Raw genomic sequence first — 19,832 nt, 5'->3', positions numbered from 1 at the left:
CAAAATGTTGAGACAAAATAACTCTGTTCCTAATAAAGCTATTTTTCAAATAGAAGGGTGGTCAAAGGACATACTTAGACAAATTGAAGTTGAGCACAGTCACTATTAAAATATCCTCACTAAAGGAACTTCTAAAAGATACCTTAAGAATAGTAACTGTTCTAGATTGAGTATCTGAGATTCAAGAAGGAATGTTGGGCAAAGAAGTGTTAAACCTGTGGGTAAGAACTATGCCTCAGGAACATGTTCAGGAATGTTTCTTGTATCATTGTTGGTAATTCAAAACCTGCAAGTAACTCAAATGTCCATGTGTAGTATAATGGATAAATAGTGGAATATTCATACTATAGAATATTATATATCACTGACAAGTGAATGCTGCAGACATTAACATGGATGAATAGAAAAAAATACACCACAGAGGATATGTACAGTATTATTTCACTCATGTGAAATTCAAAATGGACAAAACTAAATGATCTTTTACTTAGAAATACACACTTGTGTATGGTAAAACTATACAAATATGTTAAAGGAGTGATTAACACAAATGTTTGGATAGTTGTCTCTGAAGGCTGAGAGGGGGATTCGTTGGGGAGATACAATAAAGGGATACTGAAAATATTCTGGTTGTGCTCATTTTATATATTCATATATATTCATTCTATATATTATTTCCTATGTATCATAAATTTTTCAATAAAACAGTTGTAGAGAGACTAATCACATAAGAAAGTAGTAGGAAGAAGATCCAGGATTAACATGGATAAAAGCCTTCAAGAAGTAATAGTTTTAGCAAGTTTGAGTTTTAGGGGGAAAAAAATCTTGAGCATGGTCCAAAATTTCCTTTTCCTATTCTTCCACCCCCTTGCCAGCTTACCCTTGTATATTACCGAGGTGTGTTTCCATGTATGGTGACATACAATAAAAATGTTCCATGCTTTAGTATTTGGAGGTCTTTTATTCTCTTCTTTCCTGATGTAAATTTTATTGGCTTCTCCTAGGTCATAACTTTTGTGCTGAAGGACCTAAATGTGGTGAAAACTCAGAGTGCAAAAACTGGAATACAAAAGCTACCTGCGAGTGCAAGAATGGTTACATCTCTGTCCAGGGAGACTCTGCCTACTGTGAGGGTAAGTCAGCTGACAGAGTCAGCTTGTGAGAAACGTATTCCTGGCAGACGATCAAAAATGGTGGAAGATCGAAAGCCCTCGTTTGGTTCTGGTCCTGTGAAGTCCTACCGGAAATGATACCAACTACCTAGGGTGCTCTGTTCTCCTGAGTGATTTAAGTTGCTCAGTAGCGTGTGAAAGCAAGACCTCTGAAGGTGAGTGTGGAGCACAACAAAGCAACCAAAGCAGGAAGGCCATATCACATGCCACGTTCTGCTGCCGCTGTATTTGACGATCCCTAACAAATCCAGAAACACCTCATTTTACGTTGTCTTGCTTGAGTAGATTGTCATATCCAATTTCAACTAACTGTTACACAGTGGGTCCTCTTTTTGAGTATGTGCTTTGATACGAGCTTATGCCCAGTTACCAATATCTTCACCTGCCAAGGTCAGAATTTTTTTTTCTGTTGTTTTCCTAGTGACTGATTCATGTGTTGCTAATTCCCAAACTTTACTAAAATTCCCAGTGACAGATGGACTCGTAACTTTGGCACATGGACTGATGACATTAGAGTGGGTTGGTGGCCTCAAGCATCAATGACCCCTGTTTCCATTTTACAGAGAAGAACACCGCCTCTGTCTAATGTGAACACCTCTTTCCAAGCTCGGCACTCTGGTGGCAAGCACTGCATATACCTACTCCTTTAATATACCAGATGATCAGGGATTGGTTCTGACCCTGGACTTACACATACAGTGCACTAATGTCTGAGCCCATTCATTTCTCCCGTGGTCACTGGCTCCCTCCCACCAGTTTAGAGAAATTCTAATAGGCAGATTGATGGCTGGGCTGTTTCTCCGTCCTGGCTGGACCCAATCATTCCTGTTACCTTCCCTAACAGCATACTGAACCTTGGTGATCTGTTAATCAGGAAGGTGGACGTCTTGAATGGAATAAATGCTGCAGAATCTTGGTCACTTTCCTCCAACGGGTTTGTTCTCTAGGGGGTCAAGTAAAGTGTCTCAAAGTAAAGACAGCTGATGACAGTAATGGTGAATTCCTTTCCCTTCTGCTGTTTTACATTGCTGAGCCCTGCTTAACTTTTTGGCTTTGACTAAAGACCTCTTCAATTGTTAAGGAAATGTGTCTAACCACCAGTAGTGCTCAGAACCTGGCAGGTAGCCTCTGTTTCATTTTTTCTGAAAGACTTTCTTCATTATTGATTTAGTTCTCATTAGCAATATAGTCTAACGATATTGTCCCCCCGCCCACTTTTTCTACATGATTTTTTTCTCTTACTTCCCTCTGTAGATTTGAAGTTGATTTGGGAGACATGCCACTTGGGGGGATGAAGTTGCCTCCTTTGTTATAAACCTTTGCCTCTATCGGTTAATATCATGTTATTTATTTGTCAGTTTTGAGGAAGATGACTTAATTTCAGTACTTCACATTAACATTTGTTTATGTCTTACTTTATACTATTTTCTATTTTTTTAATCAAAAAATTAATTTTAAAGATGTGAAATGTTTTTCTCTCCATTCACCATGGAGAAATCCCACCAGCCAGGTGATGGTCTAAAAAATTTACTTTCTTATCTTCTGCTATATGTGGGGACAGACTGTGAACAATTATAAAAATGATAGAAGGAACCTCAAAGTAATTTTGAATCCTGATTCTACCACTGGCAGACCTTTCAGTTGTCCATTGGAACCAGTGTGCTCATCATTCCTTGCTCCCTTTAGCTATTGAGACCTGAAAGAATCTGGGAGGAAATTGCTTGTACGAATGCTGTTTGGGACTCTTTGAGTCTCTCTTCATTTTTTGTTACATAGAATCAATTTTATAAGAAATGATTTGTGATACTGTACCTACCTTTTGTATTCAAGGCCTTATTATTGATAATGTTGATTTTTAGATCTTAATCACTGTTTTCTTGAACATACTTCGCAGCTCATTGTGTGTGTGGGGCCTTGGACCAGTGTGTCCTGTGGTACCGCTTTAGCTCATGGTGATGTGCTCGGACTTTAGTTCTTTTTCTATTACCATGGAAACATTCCACAAGTTCCATAGGGCATATTCATAAAGAGAAGGATAGCACCTAAGAAGAAATGACTAAACGTTGGAGCCCTTTACAGAATAAGAATGGAACTCAGGAAATAAGACAGGGAACAAATACTGGGCACCTGGATGGGAGACACTGTGAACCAAGTAGAGTGAGTATCAACATTTAGAGCAAACACCCTTCTCTCTTTTCATTCTACCATCTTTGGCATACTTTGGCCTTGGCCCCAGACATGGCGCCCTTGTACCAGCACCCAAAGCAAGGAAAGAAGGAAGGGGCAGGGGTCAGAAACCTCTGGGTGAGGTTTTGTCTTTTTATGTTTAAAGAAATTTCTTCCTAGAAGAGCCCTTATAACCTCCCTTGCCTCTCTCCCCATGCAAAAGACTTCTGCTGTCCTGTTTTTCAGACCTGGGTTACGTCCTGTCCATCTCTAGACCAGTGTTTGGGAAAGGAGAATGAGATGACTGTCACTGGTTTGGGCTAATTGCATTCAACCCCTGGGTCTGGAGTAGGGTTTTGCCATCCCTGAGACCAAATGATCTTTGCCTAAACTAATTCCTGTTGTAGCAACAGGAAGAGGGTATGGGTGATTTTGGGGTGGGCAAAAATCTATGTGTATTACATTCTTTCATGACAAAATTTTGTTCATGGCCATTTCCCCATCTATATTCTCTGAATTATCCTCTGGGATGCTCACCGAATGCCTGTCTGGGTACCAGAGACTCTCAGAGGCTGAGTTCATTGTCTCACTGTAGCCTAGAGAGTAGATACTTATGAACTGCTTCAGGCAAGTTATTTTTCACTCTTGAGTAAATGGAGTGAAAATGACCCATATTGTACAAGCCGCAGTGAACAAGACTGGCTTGCAAATTAAAACAAAATATTACACACATTGTCCAGGCTATCTTGAACAGCCTATTCAGGCTCTTAGTGGAAAAAGAAGCACCAAAGACTTTCAATTTTCTGAACTTCCTAGGGTAGTAGCAGAGATAGCGTATTAAGGACTCCTGCTCTGCAGAAATTGCCGTAGAAACTGCCAGAGAGAGGATATCAGAACTCCGAGCCAATCAACAGAAGATAATAAGACCCTTTGTCAGTTGTGACACAATTCACGGGAGGTCCTTGCATTTTACCTCATCCGACTCAAGCAGGAACGGTCCCCATTTTGAAAACTGCTTTCGCTGGATTTGGGTGTTTTACGAATTTGGTCTACTAAGGCTTTTTTACCTGTGTGATGACATTTTCAATGGGTTGGTCTTCAGCAGTTTCTGAATACATGAGCTTCAATTAGAGGTAGTGTCTGAGGAAAGTATGGCATTTGGGGTCTAGCCATGATCTTCTTGAATTTGGAGTCTCCGTAGAGACTTCAAAGAAACCTTTTCTTCCTGTAGTAAAAAAAAAAAAAAAAAGTTATGTAGAAGAATAGAGAACAATGTGATGCCATATACTTCATGCAATCTGCCAGGCATAGAAAGTACTACAATTAGCCTTAAATAATACCTCCTACTTACAGTGTTCTGAAGTTTTCCAAATCCTTTTGTGTATGTTGTACTTGGAGCCTTCCAGTAAACCAGTGAGGAAAACGGTAGCATTGGCCACACGACTGCATTTTATAAAGGCAGACACTAGGACTCAGAGAAATGAAGTAAAGATAGTACTCAGCTCACTTCTCCAGGACTTTGTGCCCTGGCTCATGCTGCCCTCTTCCTCCCCACCCCCCATCCTACTGTAATAAGGTGTTGTTCAGAATATCTGCTACCTCCTTGATCCACAGATACATGAATGGATGTGACGTGTACCATTTCAGAGTAGAGGCTCTGAGCACTATTACAGGGTTCCACCTCTTTCTCTTCAACTAGCAGTGTTACAGAGCAGGGGTCCTTTATTGGGGGTCCCTGAATGAAGATGACATGGAGCTATGTGACAACTGACAGGTGATGGCCATGTGGCAGGAGTAAGAAATAATTGTGTAAAAATCACAGAAATTTTGGAGGATGCGGTGATCTGTTACCTTGGCATGACTTAACCTAAGCCTGCTGGTACACCTGCCTGATTTAGTTGACCCAAGTCTTATGGTTGCAGAAAGATACCTTCAACTCAGGAAGCATGAGTGAAAGGAATTTTTGACAGAGCAAGTATTCAGAGTTACTAGAAAAAGTACAAATTGTGTGGATCGTTAATAGTTTGCTGTGGCCCTTCTGCCGGGGGATAGATTTTTTTTCAGACTGCAAGTTGTAAATCAGTGCTTTGTTGTGGCCAGTTCCAATGCGGGAAATTGGATTTCCCAATTAAGATGATAATGGGGCAATGAAGGTCAGAAATGGAGCAAATTGATATTTACTTAACATTTAATGGGTCACAACAGTTATCATCATCATCAGCTTATACCACTAACGTTTGTGAGGCTCTTTCTTGGAATTGGAAGAGTGTGTACTCATTGAAGCCAATACTTTGAAAGAGTGAGCTTCTCACATCTACATCTTTCAGGACCATTAGAAGATAGCAGGAGAGAGTGTTCAGATGGAAGACACAGTTTTATCAGTCCTGCCAGCAACACATGGTTAGCAGTGAGGTACCAAACATAATAATTTACATTAATGAAGTCATTCCTTCCTTGGAAAAACACAAGTGGAGTCATATGCAAGGGAATATGCTATATTGTATGAATTTAATTATAATTCCATGTAACAAAGCTACAGAAATGTCTGAAACACAGCAGCTGATTAGCAAGGTGATTTGTAACTTCTTTCACATGACTGGGAGTGAGGGACAAAGGGTCTGACCCTCAGAGCGTTAAGAGGCCAAGAAAAAGTGGCAGCAAGGTCAGAGCTGAGGCAGAAAGAAGATTCAGAATAGCCGAGGGGGTGGGTACTTACTGGTTGCGGAGGCTAGCATGAGTGCCCTTCTGTGGAAGCAGGGCCCGGTGAATTCCTGGTGAAGGGAGTGCGCGGGAACATGGTGAGGCTGCTTAGTTACCCTTCTAATCATCCAAAGATTAGCCAGGTATCTCTTGTTTTGAAATTTTACAAAATGCAGGAGCCTCGTAATCCTCGAAACCCAGTTTATGCTCATATCTGGGCTTCAGTCTCCTAAAGTCCTGGTTTGGACAGCACAGCATTGTTTTTGATTATTCATGTTAGTAAAACTTTAAGCTCCTGCTTGTGTTTATTTCCAGGGGTTCAGAATGCTTGAGATAAGAGCACCTCAGGGTGTCTTTTTTCCCCCCTGTTTAGCCTGCATGACTAATGGAGAGATATTCTGGTGCCCAGGTATCTGTCAAGACCCCCCACCGACTTCCAGGCCCCCACCCGCTCCAGCCTTCCCAAGACAGAGGTCTCAAGGCGTTGCTTTGCTCGTGATAACCCACGTGTCACTTCCCTCCCAGCAGCAGACACAGGTGCGCTTTCCTCCTGGGCATGGCTTTTCTTTCCCTCGCTTCTTTATTCCCAAGGCTACTTTGGGACAGCACCTCCTGCTCCCCAACCCGGTAAAACTCTTGTCTCTTCTTAACAATCCTCCCCCCACTGCCCAGTTCCCATTTTGGAATTAAAACAGCAAAAAATATAACCCAAATCCCAACCTTGGTTATTGCACTTCAGTTGAACTAAGGGCTTCATGTTTAAGCTCATTGCTCAGGAAGGAGCGCCGGTCAAACCACCTGGGGCAGTGGTCGGGGCTGGGGGTGCAGTAGCACTTGCTTTGTTTGGTTTTTTTTCTTCAATTATGTTTTAAAAGATCATCTGTAAGATACTTGAAATTTTTAGTTATTTCTCCAGAATAAAAATGGCCTAAGTGTTGACTAGATTTCTAGGTTAGCACATTGAAGCTGAGTTAACTCATCACGTAGCTGAATTATTGCACCACAGAGCTGTCCTGAGACCAGAGGACCTTGTACGTGAATCCCAGTCTCAGTGACACGTCCACCTTGTTGCTGAGGTCACTGCATGTGGAAGACATCATCAATTGCATGCTTCCCTCATCCCACACGTCTGCTGCATCAGGAAGTCTTGTTGGCTTTACTCTTAAAATGAGCCACAAATTCGCCCATGTCTTGCTACACGGCTCTAGTCCAAGCCTCCCTCATCTCGTGGCTGGTGATGGCAGTGGTGTCCACTCTCACCCCTACGACCCATTCTCTAAATGGTGATCAGTGTGTGCTCTTAAAAACGTGAGTCATGTTACTGCCAGGCTTCTGTTTAAAGTCGTTTAGTGGCTTCCATGCATCTTAGCATCATGTCCAAGCTTGGTCCTGTGTATTGAACCTGCCTGCTTGTCTGTGTCTGTCTCGCACCACTCCTTCCTGTGTTCTCTTCCCCCACCACGCTTTAATTCCTTGTGCTCCTCCAATAGGCCTGTGCAATGGTGCTTTCTTCACCTGGGGATGCCCTCCCCCTACATCTCTGCAATTCCCCTTGCCAGTCATCATTTAGGTTGTAGCTCAGATGTCACCCTTTACAGACATCTCTCGCAACGACCCTCCCTAAATCAGCTCTGCCACTTCCCTCCGCTACTCTCTACACCATTTTAATGGCATTTAATTATTTTCTTCATAGCACTTCTTATCTAAAATTGCCTTGTTTTCTTGTTGAAGGGTTTACCATCTGACTTGTCCCTTGAGAACATAAGCTGCACGAAGGCAGCAAGTTTATTCACTGTGTCTCCAGCAGCTAGAAAAGTGCACGTAGTACGTGGCAGACACACCAGAGTGTCTGTGTAAAGAGTAGGTGGATGAACGGAGGGCTCTAGCTGATTCCTGCCTTTGCGTATCTGACGCTGCTTTCCTGTGTCAGATCTGTCTCGCTAGTGTCAATCACGGGCTGCTTTTTAGAGTGAAGGATCTGTATTTCAGGAGCTGCTTCTGCTCACTTTGGCGAATACCCCATCCATGTACTGCCTCAGTGCCGCCTGCTCACTTTATTCCATGTCAGCCGCACCACCGTTACTGGCTCCAGGTTGACTTTCTTCTCCACGTGGCAAGAGAGAAATGGTAGCTCTCCCTCTCCCTTAATTTTGACAAGAAGAGAATCACTTTTAAAAATTGTTTTGATCAGCTGCTGATAGGAAAGAATAAATTCTCTGGGAGTCAACACAATAGAAGCTTTCCTTTCCATCCATAATGGATGCTCTTGGTTGGGAGGTGGCTCTTCTCAAAGCTGTGATGCAGAGACCCAGGCTCCTTCCCTCTTTGGCTCCGCCACGTGCGATCTGTGGCAGGGGAAGGGAATAGAGAGTGATGACTGGAAGGTTATGATAAGCCAGGGCTGGCCACATTCTTGTCTCGAACTTAGTCACTGGCCTTAACTAACTGTAATAGAGGCTGGTAAATGTTGTCCAACTGTGTGCCCAGGAAAAAAAAGAATCTGTCTTAGTGAATAGTTTTCCAGTTTTTTCACAGTTACTTAATGAAAAAAAAATCTCCCCCATTAATTTTATGCCTTTTACCTAGTTTATTTCTTGAATCCCACCAGATGGACCTCTGGCTTTGGTTGATTGTATTAAAACTTGTTCTCACAGAAACTAGACGGGATTTAACTATCTGGCTTCCAGTTGCTTGTTGGCATCATCTCCAGACCTCCCTGTGGTCCTCACTGTATCACCTCATCTGGGTTGGTTCTATCCCGAGTGTACCTCATGTCCCAAAGTGACCCATCTTTTCTTCCTTCCAAACAAAATGCACAGCTTGCCATGTGCTGCAGTTCTGAGTTGATGCTGGGAGGAAGGCAATTCATGCAACAAGCTAACACACATTTGCAAATGATTGAGACCCACATAATGTTCCCAGAGGTAAATGTAGTCTTAAAAGAGGATGCTTGTTAATTAAGAAAAATCCCCAAACGGTTAAGTTTCAAGCAGAAAGCCAGAGTAAGTGAAAAATTAAAGTAATGTGAAAGTGGAGCCCTTGGGCAGGAGAGCTAAGCACATGGTCCGTGCCTGGGAGTTTGCCTTGGTAGTCCGCCCTCCTCCAGTATCCCTGCTTTCTAGCATTTTCCCTGCCTCCATTTTTTTTTCCCTTAACAACTCCCACAGCAGTGATGTAGAGAAAAAATGTGAACTAAGGGTAAGGAGACCTGGCACGACCGTGGCTCTGCTTGCTACACACTGGGTGACCTGGGAAAGCCATCCAGTGCTTCTGCATTTTGATTTTCTCATGGTCCAAGTAGGACTTTTACACAAGGCCTCAATAACACCAGTTGCTTGTGAAAGTTAAACAAGGTGCTGAATGTGAAAGTATTTTGTAAAGGCTGAAGCACTGTAGCGCTGTACCGTAACAGGATTTCTGATGATCATCACATAATGATCCATTATGTAATTACTCATCATTCTAGTAACAGGAAATATTTTCGTCTTCGGCAGTGCTTGGACTGGAACTTGGCCTTCAGCTAGTTAGGCCTGAGATACACTTACACACACAGGATACAGATCGAAGTGTGATGGTTAATTTTTGTGTGTCCATGTGTATAGGCTAAGGGAAGATCAGATAGCTTCTAAAACATTTCTAAGTGTGTCTATGAGGGTGTTTCTGGAGGAGATTAGCATTTGATGCCGTAGATGCCTTATGAATGTGGGCAGGAGTCCTCCAATTTGTTGAAGGTCTAGAAAGAACAAAAGAACGACAAACTCCTTCCTTGCTTTCCTGAGCTAGGACGTCCATCTTTTTCTGTACTGGGACATTGGAGCTCCTGGTTCTCGGGCCTTCAGACTCCAGGACTCATTATAGGAGCCTCCTGGTGAACATGCCTTTGGACTTGGACTGAGTTATACCTCCTGCCTGTCCAGCTTGTAGATGACAGATTTGAGGGACTCCGAAGCGTCTGTAACAACGTATTAGAGATGTTGGCTCATTAAATAATAAATCCTCTCTTACATATTCAATGATATGAGAATGGAGGTATGGCTGGTGGTCAGACAGTGAAAAGCGCTGAAAGCCTGCTGAGTTTTATCCTGTGGGCCAGTGTACACCCATGGAGGACGTGGCATAACGGCAGGTGATAAATTGGATCCACTGGCATCTGGAAAAGAAATTAGAACTTTCATTTATGTTGACTTTCATCTTATCCTTTAAATTTCTTTTTGGCTGTGAGTTTTAGAATGCACATGATATGTTGATACAATAGTACATGTGCATATTTTATTAAATAAATATTTTCGTATAGGAGGTACATGCCCCCCAGTCAATAAGGATGCATGATCAGAAACAGACCAGTGCTGTAGGTTACAGAGTTTCATGGAGGATCTGAGGTGTGGAGGGAGGACCTCATTGGACTGGTGTGTTAGAAATGTCGTGCTCACGGCCACGTGGAGGCAACTGTGGCTGGGGAGATGCTGGAGGCAGAGCGTCAGGGCAAGCAACACTGCTTGCATTGTTGGTGTCTTCACGGGTTCTGAGGCTTTTCCATGGTGGGTGCCAAGGAGATAAGGCATTGTTGAAATCAGCAAGACAAGCTTGGATGGCCTTGTTTGCTGTCTTTCCATGAATGCTGGCAGATGTGTTACATTTGATTCTTTACCATGACCTCCTTCTGAGAGCGAAGTGCACTCCAGTGCCTGGCATTTCCCCCGTTAATCTTCCTTGCTCTGCTCTTGGATGAATCTGTCAGAGGAGCCAGATGGTACCCAGATGCCAAGCCTGTAAGGATGGCCTCACATTCTTTTCCAATGATGTACTTTCACTTTAAGAAATCCCACTAAAACGACCGTTGTTTCACTGTACAGTAGTTTAGGACTTCGGAGTACCTTCTTGAAAGACATTCTGCACGTGTTATGTTATGTACAGTATTTAGCATTTTTATGTAGCAAAAAGAAGGAAGAGAAAAAGAGGGGGAAAAGCCCTGCTCACTTTCTAGGGACAAATCCAAGTTTTAGAGCTTTAAATGGAAATGGAAATTTAGTAGATTTAAACATTTTTGGTTATTTAAACAATAAACGCCTCCCGGCTGTCTCCAGGATGCCTGATACCTAGCAGGACTGAGAAGAATTCAAGCCAGTGGGTTTTTATTGGCCCCTGGTATCATGGCTGGTCTAGTGCCTGCTGTGGCTTCTGCTGCTTGGTGAAACTTGCCTAGGAAAACAAGAATTGTACCCTCAAAATAACTAGGGAGGGATTGCAGGGTTATGGTAGAAGGATTCAACTTAGATTTGGGGCACCTGAGTTAGAAATCCTGGTTTTACCATTATTTTGTGACCTTAAGCAGGGAACTTCTTCATCCTCGTGTAAATTGGTGTGCCAGTCCTTACATATTAGTCTCTTTTGAGAATTGCTGTAGGAACTGAAGTGAGCAAAGAGGTCTAAGGACAAAATAGGATTTGAATCAATGTTAAGTTTGAATGTGAAAAATGCTCAGATACAGTTCAGTCTTAGAATATATGGTTCAGGATGTGTGTCAGTGAGTAGTAAGGAGGGCTAATTCCTGGAATTAGCAGGAACAATGCCGTAAGAGAAGGGGTTTTAAAAGGTTGGGATTGACTCTGAGCAATGACGAATGTTTGATGGGGAAATGTGGGGTGCTAAAGGACACTCAGGCTGAGACCATGGGATGAGATGGAGTTAGTGAAACCAGAAGGAAGGTGAGTAGAAGGCCGATGTAAGAGTTGGGAACGACATCTCTGAAGACCTGGAGCTACAAGAGAGCGAAGGCACACCTTGTTCAGAACCCAGGATGGGAGGTAAACGTGGTGAGTGCAGAGGGAGGCAGCTTTAGGAGGGCTGTAGGCTCTGCTAAGCTTGGATTCTGCTCTAAATGCCATGGGAAGTTGCTGAAGGGTTTAAAAAAGATGTGGTAAGATCTGATTTGTATTTGAAAAAAATCATTCTGGCTGCAGTAGAGGATGGAATATAACAGCAAAGCAGGAACTCCGATTGTCCGTCTGTTGCAGTAATCTAGGCAAGTTACAGTGGTGGACCTGGAGGCGGGAAAAAGGGTAGGGCGAAGGTGGCAGGATTGGTTGATTGGATATGTGGGGTAGATTGGATCTTATATGACAAGTGAAATTAGAATCAATTTTCTGGCTGCTTCATCTTGACCACAGCCAACACTAATGGCAAGCTTTGCGACGTCCTCCTCTGGGCTCTGATAGTATATTGTTCTGACTTTTATTAGGGTACCCATCCCATAGGATCTTAATTACTTTTTAACATGTTTTCCGGGTAAAGAGCTATTCCAAGGCCAGGACTGTGTCTGTTTCATCTTTGTTTCCCAAGACCAGCTGAGGGCTGGGACACAGCAAATATAGAGGGAATGCTTTCTGAATGGACCGATGAAAAAACGAAGGCGTGTTTCCCCATGAATAAACTTTAGTGCTTTATGGCTTCTTTCCACCAAGGCATTTGACATCTCATGGAGAGATCTTGTTAATTTCTTTTTCAATTTGAAAGCGGGAAAAAGTGACCTTAACACATGTTCCAGTCGCAGTTTGCACATCTTTACAGGAGCCTTCCCCTCCTTTTAGTACTGAAAAGATTTGCGGGAAGCCCAGTGCCAGCGCGCAGCTTCGATGGAGCTGCCGTAGAGATTCAGGGACTTCTTGCTGTTCATTTGTGGCTGTTGATTCACTTTTCCTGCTGCTGCTGAATGCTGAATTTTGCCTTTGGATGTTGACACCTGGCTCCTCAGAACTGTCAGGGGAACTTTTCTGAGCCAAACTAAAGGAATTTGGTGTATCAGATTACAGCATACCTGTTGATACTTCCAGCATTGTGCAAACAGGTTTTGCATGTGACTGACAAAGTAATATATTTATTTGTTTTGGGTTGGGAAGAAAGAATGGAAATGAGCCTCCTCTTAATAAGCACCAGAATGGAAGTTCATAAGGGCTGGGACTGATGCTTGTTTTGTTCCCTTCCGTATCGCTAGCATCTGGTACAGTACCTGGAGCAGAGTGGCTCCTCAGGTGAGTATTTATTTATTGACTTTGATTTTTTTATTGAAGTATAGTTGATTTGCAATGTGGTGTTAGTTTCTGTATTTATTGAATAGATGAATGACTGGTGCGTAGGAAACGGGACACTCCTGATTATTTGGTAAGTTTTTCTGAACAAAGGAAGACTAGCATTTGTGCCAGGCAGTGTGCTAGCAGGTCTTTATACTTGTCATCTTACTTAATCTGAGCTGTCTCGACTTAGTTAATAAACTGAACATGACACAGGTAGTCAGTGACAGAGCCAGGATTTAATCTCGGAGCCTCCTGACACAAAAAGGAATGCCTAACCTGATGGAGTGATCCAGAGAAAATAGCTCCAGCTGATTCCTTTATGATTTTTTTATTTGCCGGGATGTGTCTGACTAGCTGTCCATTTTATTCAGTTCTAGACTGCGCCAAATTTCTTACACAGAAGTAACATTTATCTTTCTGACACATCAGCACAGCGTTTTGCGGTGGGCAGGGGAAACAGAGCATCCTTCCTCAGCTTCAGACAAGCTGTGATAAATAGCAATTCTCAGGAGCCTCGGGCGTCTTTAGTTAGCAACCCCTCCCTGGGCTACTTACTCTTCTGCAAATACATAGGAGACTGGGCGATAGCTCTCAAGTCAAGGCTTCAAAACTTCATACTGGGCTGGGGTGTAGGCACTCCAGGGGAATCTGTTTAATGTGAAGTTTGAAATGCTTATGTTTAAAAAAGGTGAATGGTTTTCGTACTTTCTACAGTCCTGGTATCTCAATATACTTCGAAAAATTGGTTTTATCTCTCCAAATCCATTTTGATGAATTGCAACTCATTTGTAGTGAATGACTGTTCACTATGGATTCACTAGTGCTGTTCCCGCAGGTGATCAAAATCTGGGGCTTCATATGAGTGTTTTTATGGTTATCTAAGTGCATTACCTTCCTTCTGTAAACCAATGGTAAGAGCTGGGCCTCCCCTGAGGACACAATTGCAATCTACCACATACTGTGTGCTTTTTTGGTATCGCTCCAAAAATAGACGTTGCTTGTTAATAGATATAAATATTAAGTTTGAAAGTGAAAAACCTAACCTGAATACTATACACACACACACACACACACACACACACACGCACGCACACACACACACAGTGCTCAGGTTTTTTTTTTTTTTTTTCATTTTGGAACAGAATTCGTAATATATTTTAGTATAGACAGTAAATGTCCAAGACATTTACTAATTGGTCAAAGTGCACTGGAATTTAACTGGCCACTGAGTGACTAGCAGACCATTGTGTAGCTACATCCCCACCCAGCTTTGTAGTTTCCCACTGGTCACTGAGTATTGAACCCCTCTTGTTGAGAATCTAGAGAGATCACCTCAGTGGTGTAGGTTGTGTTTACTGTAGCATTTATAAAGTTTATTCCACTTATCCTAAAGGCAGGGGGGAAATGATTCTTTGTTGAAATATGTGTTTAGAATGTGTTGCACACCAGAGATCAAGATTGCATTCATTAGTTTCAAAAAGCCCTTAGAAAACTGTTTAACTGAGCATCTGTTAAACTTATTTGTGCATGAAACCATCTTACTTGACAAAGGATACCTTTTATCATTCCATGAAACTCGTGTTCTCTGGAACAGATTTTGGGAAATGGTCCTTAATGTGTTTTATGACGTAATTACAGGCTCTGGTAATGTTTACAAATCTGGGAATTCTCAGAAACCTTTGGATATTTATAGTATGGATTTCTGGATTTCCTATCATGACTGTAGTAAGTTGTAAAACTTTAAGAAAAATTCTTTAATGGGAGCTCTTACAAAATCTGTTTTTTTTTTCATAATTTGCCCGACCTATGCATTACAAATCTAATTTTTCTAAATAACTAAGAAAATGGTTCATCATGTTGGACCTAGAGATTTTCATATTAAATGAAATAAGTCAGACAGAGGAAGACAAATATCATATGGTATCACTTACTTGTGGAATGTAAAAATTATGATACAAATGAACTTACTTACAAACCAGAAATAGGCTCACAGACATAGAAAACAAACTATGGTTACCGAAGGGGAAAGGGGGGGGATAAATTAGGAGTTTGGGGTTAACCTTGCACACTACTGTATCTAAAATAGATGAACAACAGAGACCTACTGCAGAGCACAGGGAACTATATTCCATACCTTGTAATAACCTATAATGGAAAAGAATAGGAAAAAGAATATATATGTACACGTATAACTGAATCACTTTGCTGTACACCTGAAACTAACAAAACCTTGTAAATCAGCTATACTTCAGTTAAAAAAAGAAAGTGTTTCCTCCTGTTATTTTCCCCCATTTGGTGAAGGTTGGGTTTGCTGTTGCTGAATATGTGCCCATGAAGCACATGTATGAATGGAATAGACAGGATAAGAACGACTATTTGCATAGTGCATTATAGTTTTATCAAGTGCTCTACTGCATTTTATTTCCTTAATCTTCTATCAAACTCCGTAAAATACAGATTCTCCTTCTTAGACTGTTTCACAGATGAGGAAGCCAGGGTCCAGAGAGGTGGAGTGGTGTACCCAAGACCTGGAGCCAGGTCTGGCGCCCAGGTAAACAAATCTGAATCCAGGTTTCAGGCTGTTGTCGTGTTTTCCTCTCTTAAGACAGAAAGAGAAAGAAAAATACTGTATGAGATTGCTCACATGTGGAATCTAAAAAAAAAAAAAAAGAAAAGAACATAAATACAAACCAGAAACAGACTCATAGACATAGAATACAAACTTGTGGTTGTCAAAGGTGGGTGGGAAGGGACAGACTGGGATTTCAAAATGTAGAATAGATAAACAAGATTATACTGTATAGCACAGGGAAATATATACAAGATCTTGTGGTAGCTCACAGAGAAAAAAAATGTGACAATGAATATATGTTCATATATAAGTAAAAAATTGTCCTCTACACTGGAATTTGACAAAACATTGTAAAATGACTATAACTCAATAAAAAATGTTAAAAAAAAACCATAAGACATACTCAAATTATTCAGTGAACACTTACACAAGGCACTCTTGTTAGCTTGGAGAGTCAGGGGTTTTTGTCTGCTTCCATCACTATGGAGTCCCTAACGTCAGGCCTCGCCTGGACAGTGGAAGCTGATCTGTGGTCAGGGTTGAGTGCACAAATGAAGGGATGAGTTGTAATTGTTGCTGCTAGTATTTATTACTATATTTGACATAATTATATATTAAATACCTGATGTGACTTTTTTCATCTTTTCCACATTATACCCTAATAAAAACATGCTCTCATTTTGCACGGGAGGAACTAAGGCAAGGAAAAGCCATGTGGCCTGCCTGAGGTGACCCAGTTAATTAAGGAGTGGGGTTAGACCACATAGTGTCTGCGGTCCTGGTTCTTAGCTCTGCGAGAGGGAGTTGAGGCTCAGGTATTCTAATTAAACCCGTGTCTTTTTGTACCTAATCCAGCTGTTCCTATAGGAAACTGCACTATAAGATCTGATTCAGCCCCATGGTAAACAAGTGAGGCTGCTGCGCCCCTGCCGCCAATTACCCTGTCCTCAGCATCTGTTCAGTGACAGTGTGCTAGGTGTCTTCTGTGCATTATTTCATTTAGTTCTCACAACTCTACAAGCTAAGTACTGCTTTTCCTTTATTTTTCTTTATTGAAGCATAGTCAATTTACAATGCTGTGTTAATTTCTGCTGTGTAGCACAGTGATTTGGTTATACATACACATGTATAGTCCTTTTCACATTCTTTTTCATTATAGGTTACTACAAGATATTGAATATGGTTCCCTGTGCTAAACAGTAGGACCTTGTTGTTTATCTATTTTATACACAGTAGTTAGTATCTGCAAATCCCGAACTCCCAGTTTATCCCTCCCTACTCCTTTTCTCCCCTCCCACGGTAACCGTGTTGGTTTTCTGTCTGTGAGTCTGTTTCTGTTTTGTAATTAAGTTTATTTGTGTCCCTTTTTTTTTCCCCCAGATTCCACATATAAATGATATTATATGGTATTTGTCTTTCTCTGTCTGACTTACTTCACTTAGTATGACAATCTCTAGTTGCTGCAATCATCCATGTTGCTGCAAATGGCACTATTTTATTCTATGTTATGGCTGAGTAGTATATGTCCTACTTTTATTTCCATAAAACCACTACTCGGAGAGAATAAATGGCTTACCCCTTGTTACAGTGTAACCTTGGGTATGCCTGCAACCCTAATCTCAGATTTGTCTGCGTGAAAGAAAAGAAAAACACAAAACCCCCAGAAGAAAACAAAAAGAGCAGGTGAGCAGATATCAGAGAAGCGGAAGGAGGTGTTTTGTGTGTTTTTACTTTCTCTCCTTGTCCTGGGTCCAGGGAGCATAATTTGGATGCCTTAGGAAATGGTTTGGGCGATTCTTATTTCACAGCTACGGACTGCCCTCCTAGAGTCAGGCATGTTTCCTAGATCCTTTCCCAGACCTTGCCCTGTGGAGATCTTCACAGAAGAACCTAGATTAATACCAGTCTTAGACCTTCATCTTCCCACTCATCCCCTCCCTCCGCCCCCAAGACCCAGAAGTCTCCACCTGGGCTTCCTTCCCTTCTGCCTCGGTTACCCAGCATAATCAGCTGCTCCCACTCAGCTGTCTGCTCTATTTCCCATCTCTTTCTAACCCTGCCAGTTCCCTTATTTTCTAATTATTACCAGCGTTATTGATGCTTAGTGCTTAGTGCGATAGGACATGCTGTTTATAATGGCCACAGGTGGGTACACTTCAAAAGGGATGAATGGGGTTCAGCGGGCCCCCCAGCACAGTTACTGGAGAAAGACAAAGGATTTTAAATTAACGGATTAATTGGAAGCCTCTTAGGTGCACTTAGTTTCCAGTCAAATGAACCAAGTTCTTCTCTTGAAAGGTCAATGAGTTTTTCCATAATTTTTAGCTGCTCTGAGGAAGGAACTGTAAATCTTTGTTTATTTGCTTTATAAATCTCCCTTCAGCTCATTTAGTATGGGGCCGAATATCATAAATCCATGGCTTTCTTTTAGAAAAGGCAAAACAAACCGTGTTACCACGAAAGGAAACCTGGGCTACTGAAACTATAAGAAACTGTGTGTCAGCTCTTCCTGACTGGGCGATGTATGAGTGTGTATGCACACACATGTATATACATATATATATATATTTCAAAAATAATATGACTGGGCCTGCTGGCATTGCCTTCTATGTGAAAAGCATATTTTATCATATTTTCCAAAGGAATGCAGTAATCTTCTTATTGAAATAATATCTGTTTAAACCACGCGACTTAAAGTTGGAAATAATAGAAAACAGGGTCAAACTCATTAATGATGTGTATTGGAATTTTTCATTATCTGATGGCAGAGTTTGGGAACCCTTGTGTGCCCCTTTGTTAGAAAATCTTCTTTCAATTCCTGAATCCCTTTTCTGGCCTTAGAGTGCATATGGCCACATTCCTCGTCAATTTTATGCTTGGTGAATGAGGTCACTTGCGAGGCTACTGGACTGACCTTGGGCGCTGATTCTCAGCCTCTTTGTCGTCTTGTGGGGGTGTGTACCACCAGGCTGAGGCTTGTTGCCTCTAGTTGACCATACGTGGGGACCCAACTCTGGAGGTGGCTTTTGTGACCAATTTTTATCATTTGGGTTTTTTCTCCCCCAAACGGCACCCAGCAAAGGAAGAATAGGAGGTGTCTCGGGAACTCAGCAGATGCTGGGACAGCCAAGAAAGGAGGGGATGAGCACTTCCTGGCTCCCCCGACATTAGATGTTGGGCGCTTTTACACGTACCATCTTACCTCGCGGTCACAATGCTCTATACAGTAAATTTTATATTCCTTATTGTTAAAGATGAAGGTATAAATTCCAGAAGGCTTGTAGCTGGGATCAACATCTAGGTCAGCCCATATGTACCTGTTGATTTACCCAGGGGCTTCCAGTGCATTGCTGAGCAGCAGAATCTCCTGGGGAGTTTTGTGAAGATGCAGTTTCCCGGGACCCTTCCCAGAGTCAGAGCAGAATCTTTTTTTTTTTTTTTTAAACATTTTTTATTGATTTATAATCATTTTACAATGTTGTGTCAAATTCCAGTGTTCAGCACAATTTTTCAGTCATTCATGGACATATACACACTCATTGTCACATTTTTTTCTCTGTGAGTTATCATAACATTTTGTGTATATTTCCCTGTGCTATACAGTGTAATCTTGTTTATCTATTCTACAATTTTGAAATCCCAGTCTATCCCTTCCCACCCTCCACCCCCCTGGTAACCACAAGTCTGTATTCTCTGTCTGTGAGTCTATTTCTTTCGTGTATTTATGCTTTGTTTTTGTTTGTTTGTTTGCTTGTTTTTGTTTTTTAGGTTCCACATATGAGCGATCTCATATGGTATTTTTCTTTCTCTTTCTGGCTTACTTCACTTAGAATGACATTTTCCAGGAGCATCCATGTTGCTGCAAATGGCATCATGTTGTCGGTTTTTATGGCTGAGTAGTATTCCATTGTATAAATATACCACATCTTCTTTATCCAGTCACCTATTGATGGACATTTAGGCTGTTTCCATGTTTTGGCTATTGTAAATAGTGCTGCTATGAACATTGGGGTGCAGGTGTCATCCTGAAGTAGGGTTCCTCCTGGATACAAGCCCAGGAGTGGGATTCCTGGGTCATATGGTAAGTCTATTCCTAGTCTTTTGAGGAATCTCCACACTGTTTTCCATAGTGGCTGCACCAAACTGCATTCC

General features: G+C 41.8%; 1 protein-coding gene across 2 annotated transcripts in view; it reads left to right on the top strand.

Moving 5' to 3' along the window:
• NELL1 (neural EGFL like 1) overlaps window positions 1–19,832 on the top strand; it is a 755,554-nt gene that overhangs the window by 211,097 nt on the left and 524,625 nt on the right. For both annotated transcript variants that reach the window (XM_074372235.1, XM_074372234.1), the window contains exon 12: window positions 1,005–1,133. In XM_074372235.1, the coding sequence (XP_074228336.1) occupies window positions 1,005–1,133 (129 nt within the window). The remainder of the gene's footprint in view (window positions 1–1,004; window positions 1,134–19,832) is intronic.

Source organism: Camelus bactrianus, chromosome 10 (assembly GCF_048773025.1).
Source record: "Camelus bactrianus isolate YW-2024 breed Bactrian camel chromosome 10, ASM4877302v1, whole genome shotgun sequence".
NCBI lineage: Eukaryota > Metazoa > Chordata > Mammalia > Artiodactyla > Camelidae > Camelus > Camelus bactrianus.
This window is presented reverse-complemented; position numbering and strand designations above follow the sequence as displayed.